The 5,417-nt window shown below is 28.6% G+C and overlaps 1 protein-coding gene across 1 annotated transcript in view; it reads right to left on the bottom strand.

Annotated features, from left to right (window-relative positions):
* Positions 1–259: 259 nt before the first annotated feature.
* LOC123005659 overlaps positions 260–5,417 on the bottom strand; it is a 28,397-nt gene continuing 23,239 nt past the window's right edge. Inside the window, exons 2-3 of the mRNA XM_044399507.1 lie at positions 2,866–3,230; positions 260–1,314 (exon numbers count right to left, since the gene is read on the bottom strand). Of these exons, the coding sequence (XP_044255442.1) occupies positions 606–1,314; positions 2,866–3,230 (1,074 nt within the window). The 3' untranslated portion in view covers positions 260–605. The remainder of the gene's footprint in view (positions 1,315–2,865; positions 3,231–5,417) is intronic.

Raw genomic sequence — 5,417 nt, 5'->3', positions numbered from 1 at the left:
TAAGTTAAATTTAGAAGATATTGTAAAAAAATATGACTGCAAAAATTAGTAAAGATTATCGTTTCTTATTTTTTGTTTATTTTGTTTTTTCTTAATCGTTTTAGTTTTGTTCACTTATTATGTTTTGTGTTCTTTTACTTTTTTTAAATATTAGGTGATTCACCAGGAATAATGAGCCTGACAAAATTTTTAACTATGTTTTTAATAATAGAATGACTATTGAAACAAGAAATTACCAAGGTACAAGAAAAGAAAACTCTAAATTTAAGAAATATTTGTAATTATTTTCATTATAAACATTGCAAATGCATTTAACATTCATTTTTGGCAAAATTACTTGTAAATGCAATAAATTAAGTAACCACAGAAAATTTTACAAACTAATATAATTATAGCCTAATAACATTTATAATAATAGTTTAATTCATCTACTTTATGCAATAGTAATTAGAGGAATTAAAAATAGAGCCAAAAATTGAAAATTCAAAGCACATATTGCAAACAATGACATTATTGTCAATATAATTCAGCAAATTTTGTAATTTATCACATTTTTACTTAACAGCATACACAAATAAATACATAAATGGCAAATATTTAAAGCACTAAACCCATAATACATTCAGTGACTGTTTGGTATTATTAACAGGCGTTGAACTCCATCGTTTGTGCGAAACATTTTCAGGTTTCTGCCACAATTTCACATCGTCTTCTATATTTCCATTTTTGTCAGAAGTCTCCACATTATTATGCAACATACTCCTTAATAAAACATTTTTTGCTGTAACTTCGTCCCCTACAACTGGTAGTCCAACATCTTGAAACGAATTCATCGAAGAAAAGCCACTTTCATCTTCAACAGAACTGATACTGCCAGCAGGTGGTGAATTAGATTTTTCCGATTTCAGTTTATCGTTATTTAAAATAATGTGCTCGTTGAGTGTTGAGGACAAAAGTGGTGTTTCTATTACACTATTTCGTGGAGAATATTTGAAAGAGGTTCGTCTTGTTTCGTTGAGTTGGAGAGACAGTTTTCGGTTAAAAGCGGTCGCAATTCTGGTTTCTCTTTCAGGAACTAGAAGTTTGGGGCTGAGAGAAAATGACGTTGTTCTTTGCGGTTTTGTGTCAGGTGTTTGGGGAAATTCTTTTGCCAACTGGGCTAAAAATTCTAAATCGTCTGGTGGATCGGTCGCAAGTTTCGGCTCTTGAGTGTTCAAAAGGGATTGAGCGGTTCGGAGGAGCCGAAATGCTTCTTGGGACAATTTCTCTGGAGGAATCTCTTCGGAGGATACTTCGGGTTTCTTCGGACGCCTCCTGGAAAAACATATCCAATTTATATACTACTCCAAAAAATTAAAGGAACAAAACATTTTCCTAAATTTTTTGGTGATTTTTGAAAAGCTGTAACTCATCAAAAAATGGTCGTATCTTGATTGAGTTTCAAGTTTTGAGAACTTTTGGCAAATATTTTTCTGTGCTACGGTTATCATGCAATTTAAAGTAATAGCGCGAAGAAAAAAAAATAATTTTTATGTTTTTGTTTTTGTTCCACGGACGTGGAGATTTTTTTTATTTAGTTAAGTTATGCATAGGCCGGATAGCATGTTTGTTTACCTTTAATATGCTTTCGTCATATTTTCTTTACGTTAATTTGTCGCTGAGATATCAGATTTTAAATGACCACCCCAGAGAATATAAGGGTAGTGTCAAAAAGTGGAATAAATGTCTTATAAGATCCTCTTTTTTTGAATTTTTTTGGAATTTTTTTTTTCATCTAACATAAAAGAGAAAAAAGTAATTTAAAAAATTTACGGAAATTTTTCAGTAATTCTATTGATTAAAAGTGGATATTGATTAACAATGTATTCATCGTTATTCCATTGTTTTCAGATTAATTTCTATAAGCTAAATTAATTCCACCATAACTTCTTTAATTCCAACATAATTTTAGTAATATCAAAATAATTTTTGTAATTTCAAATTGATTACGATACTAAGATACTCAACGTAATTTTGTAATTTACAAGTAATTCCAGTAATCCTATTAATCCATCGTGATTCCATTGTTTTCAGATTAATTCAATTCCTTTAATTCTAAATTAATTCTTGTAATTCCAAACTCCAATTCAGAAAAATTTCACCGAAATTCAATTTCAGTAATTTTATTAATATTAAAGTTTCAGATTAATTCCTACAATTCCAAATTAATTCTCCTGTAATTCCAACTTAATTTTCGTAATTCTAAAATAATTCCTGTAATTTACAATTATTTCTGATAGTTTTAAGAAGTTCAGTGCAATTTTCAAACGAAATTATCTCCGAAAAAAAAAATTCAGTAATTCAAGAGAAATTCCAATAATTCATAAGAAATTACAATCCAATAATAATTTTAACAATTCCAAAAACTTTCAAAAAATTCCAAACAATTAAGATTAAATTTCAAAAATTTATACAACTAATTCCAGAGTTAACGACCCCTTTGCTTTAACCAACTTAAAAAAAATATATTTCACATAAAGTTGCAAGATATTTATTAAATTTAGATGTGTTACAACCGTTATCATTATTTTTCTAATGAAAATATCGTTTATGTTAATTTGGCTTTTTCTAAATAGTAATTTTTTTAGCATTATCGACAATTAGTTCACTCGCTTCATTAAAAATACGAAATAATTACTTTAAGATAAGAATATTGGTCACAAATTAATAAGTTGACTTCCTTGGACAGGTCAAGTTAAGTCAGGAATATTGAAATTGAATTAAATTAAATTAAATTCCTATGAATGAATTTGCTAGTGTTGTCAATATTAAGACTGACATTTACGTCTAAAAAACCAGACTTTAATTAAAATTTGCAAAATTTACCATGTGAAATCTCTGAACATTGAATAATCGTCGTTGGAGTTGAGTGTATCTGAACCATTTTGAGCCACAACTATTTGGTGTTCACTTTTCGACCTGGGTACTGTCTGTTTTGAGTTCAATCTACTTCCTAAAAGTTCTAAACTTCGATGTGCCTTTTCCAGAAAGGACACAACTTGTTTCATCACTGCTTTGTACATTTCTCGACTCTTCTCCACTTCTTTTAATTGCCATTGTAAAGTGCTCACTTTCGATTGTTGGACGATATTTTCGACAGGAATTTCTGAAATTCGACTTGAACAAATGGAAGTTCTTCTACTGTTGCTAACACTACTGTAGGACAACCGTCGGTTATCATCTCCAGAATTCTGAAAAAAAAAACGTTCAAGGTAAAATAAGTTTCAAAGTAATGATTTTCGACACTTTCTTCATTTTTTGTTTAGTGGTTTTTTTAGTTGATTTAGTCTAGTGCACTCGACTTTCTCTAAAATTTCGTCAAGTCTAAAAATATTGTCATAAACAAACAATATTTCAGTGAATGGGGAAAATACGAGAGGCATTGAACGCAACCGTTTGAAGCACTTCCCACGCATGTAAAACATGAATATTTAGAGTGTTGAAACAACGAACAAAAAGATATCTTCTGCATTCCAGGTTATTTACAGATATTCCTCCGAATATTCAAAACAGTGGCTTATTTTTACTTGATCCGTTTTGAATTGCAAAACTGAAGAAGAGGGAGTGGTAGATTGACAACTGAAGTGCTATTTTTTCAATCTGTTTCATGATGTAACAGTTGTTTAACAATTTACCTTCACTTCGTGAGCTCCCATTTTTTCAAGTCGTGATTCATACCTGCAGCAAGATCTTCAATTTGTTCAAAAATAAAGCAATATATTTCTGAAGGCCACAAAATTTTAGTACACGCCCCAACTCATTGCTGTATCCCATTAACATTTTTAATATTGTGGCTCTTGGTAATCACATTCTTTCTCAAAGTTATGAATATTTCCTTAACACATACTCGATTTACAATAAGAGCGATGAGATTTTTTAAGAACTAAGTGTTAATTATTGACCAGGTGTAATATTTTTCAAAGATTATCTTGCTTTACCTGTCTAATATTAATTACATTGAGAATGTTTGAGATCTATGCACAGTGCAGCTGCTTCGTATTACATGGATCGGTGACTCCCCTGAGATAATGGGAAACAACAATTTTTAAATTAAAAAAAAAACAAGTTTTGTACCTATTTTAACTGATTGTAGTTTTATCAAGGGAATAAACAGCTATTTTAATCCCGATAATGAAACTTTCCTCTCAACAGACTAAATACCATAAATAATGTCAAATAATATGCCAATTGCAATTTTAAGAGTAAAAATCAATATATAGGAATTTGTTTATGCCAAAAACACTCGAAAGGTTCAATTTAGTCAATTCCAGTTTATTGTAAGTAAAAATTGGTATTTCACCTATTTTAGTCCCCAGGAAATAAAGTACTATATTATTAGTCAAAAACGAGAAAATAAAACGTCACTTTACTCCCGGTTGGGAGGACAATTCATTTGCTCGTACTATTCTATCAATTAGAAAGTTATGATTTAGTTTACACGCATACTTAGTTACCGCATTTTACAAGTTGAATAATGATTATTATTCATCTACTATTACTACTATTACGTTCAATGAAATATTACATTTGTTACAATCCTGTGGTTAAATATCTTACATTTCCGTAACAAACAAAAAATCATACGAATGCTTTTAATTTTTAAATACAGCGGCAAAATTATTGAATAATCTTATTTATTAAAACTGAAAATATTTTGTTAAAGAAATAATGATAAAAAAATGTATTACCAAAAATAGTCGGGTGCCATCAAGGGGCCGTTAACTCTGGAATTAATTGTATTATTTGGAAGTTTATGGAATTATTTAAATTATTATTGTCTGGATTTTTACTTGTGAATTAATAGAATTTTTTTTTGAATTACTGGATTTTTTTTTAGAATTTTCGGAGATTATTTCTTCTGAGTTCAAATTACAGAAATCATTTTAGAATTACGAAAATTAAGTCGGAATTACAGGAGAATTAATTTGAAATTGTAGGAATTGATATAAAATTTTAATATTAATAAAATTACTGAAAATAAATTTCGGTAAAATTTTTCTGAATTGGAATTTGGAATTACAGGAATTAATTTAGAATTATAGGAATTGATTTAATCTGAAAACGAATTACGATGAATTAATAGAAGTACTAGAATTGAATTACCAGAATTACTTGTAAATTAAAAAATTACGTCGAATATCTTAGAAGTAACGTAGTTAATTTAGAATTATAGGAATTAATTCGAAAACAATGGAATTACGATGAATCCATTATTAATCAATATGAATTAATATTAATCAACAGAATTAAGTACTGAAAAATATCGGTAATTTTTTTAAAATTATTTATGGGAATTCTTTGTAAATTACTGAAAACATTAAGTTGGAATTAAGTTGTAATTATAAAAAATATTTTAGAATTATAGGAATTAATCTGAA

The sequence above is a fragment of the Tribolium madens genome, unplaced genomic scaffold (assembly GCF_015345945.1).
Source record: "Tribolium madens isolate multiple individuals breed KSU strain unplaced genomic scaffold, Tmad_KSU_1.1 Scaffold_11;HRSCAF=98;Tcas5.2_LG3b, whole genome shotgun sequence".
Lineage (NCBI taxonomy): Eukaryota > Metazoa > Arthropoda > Insecta > Coleoptera > Tenebrionidae > Tribolium > Tribolium madens.
Note: the sequence above shows the minus strand (reverse complement) of the source record. Positions and strands in the feature narration are given on the sequence as shown.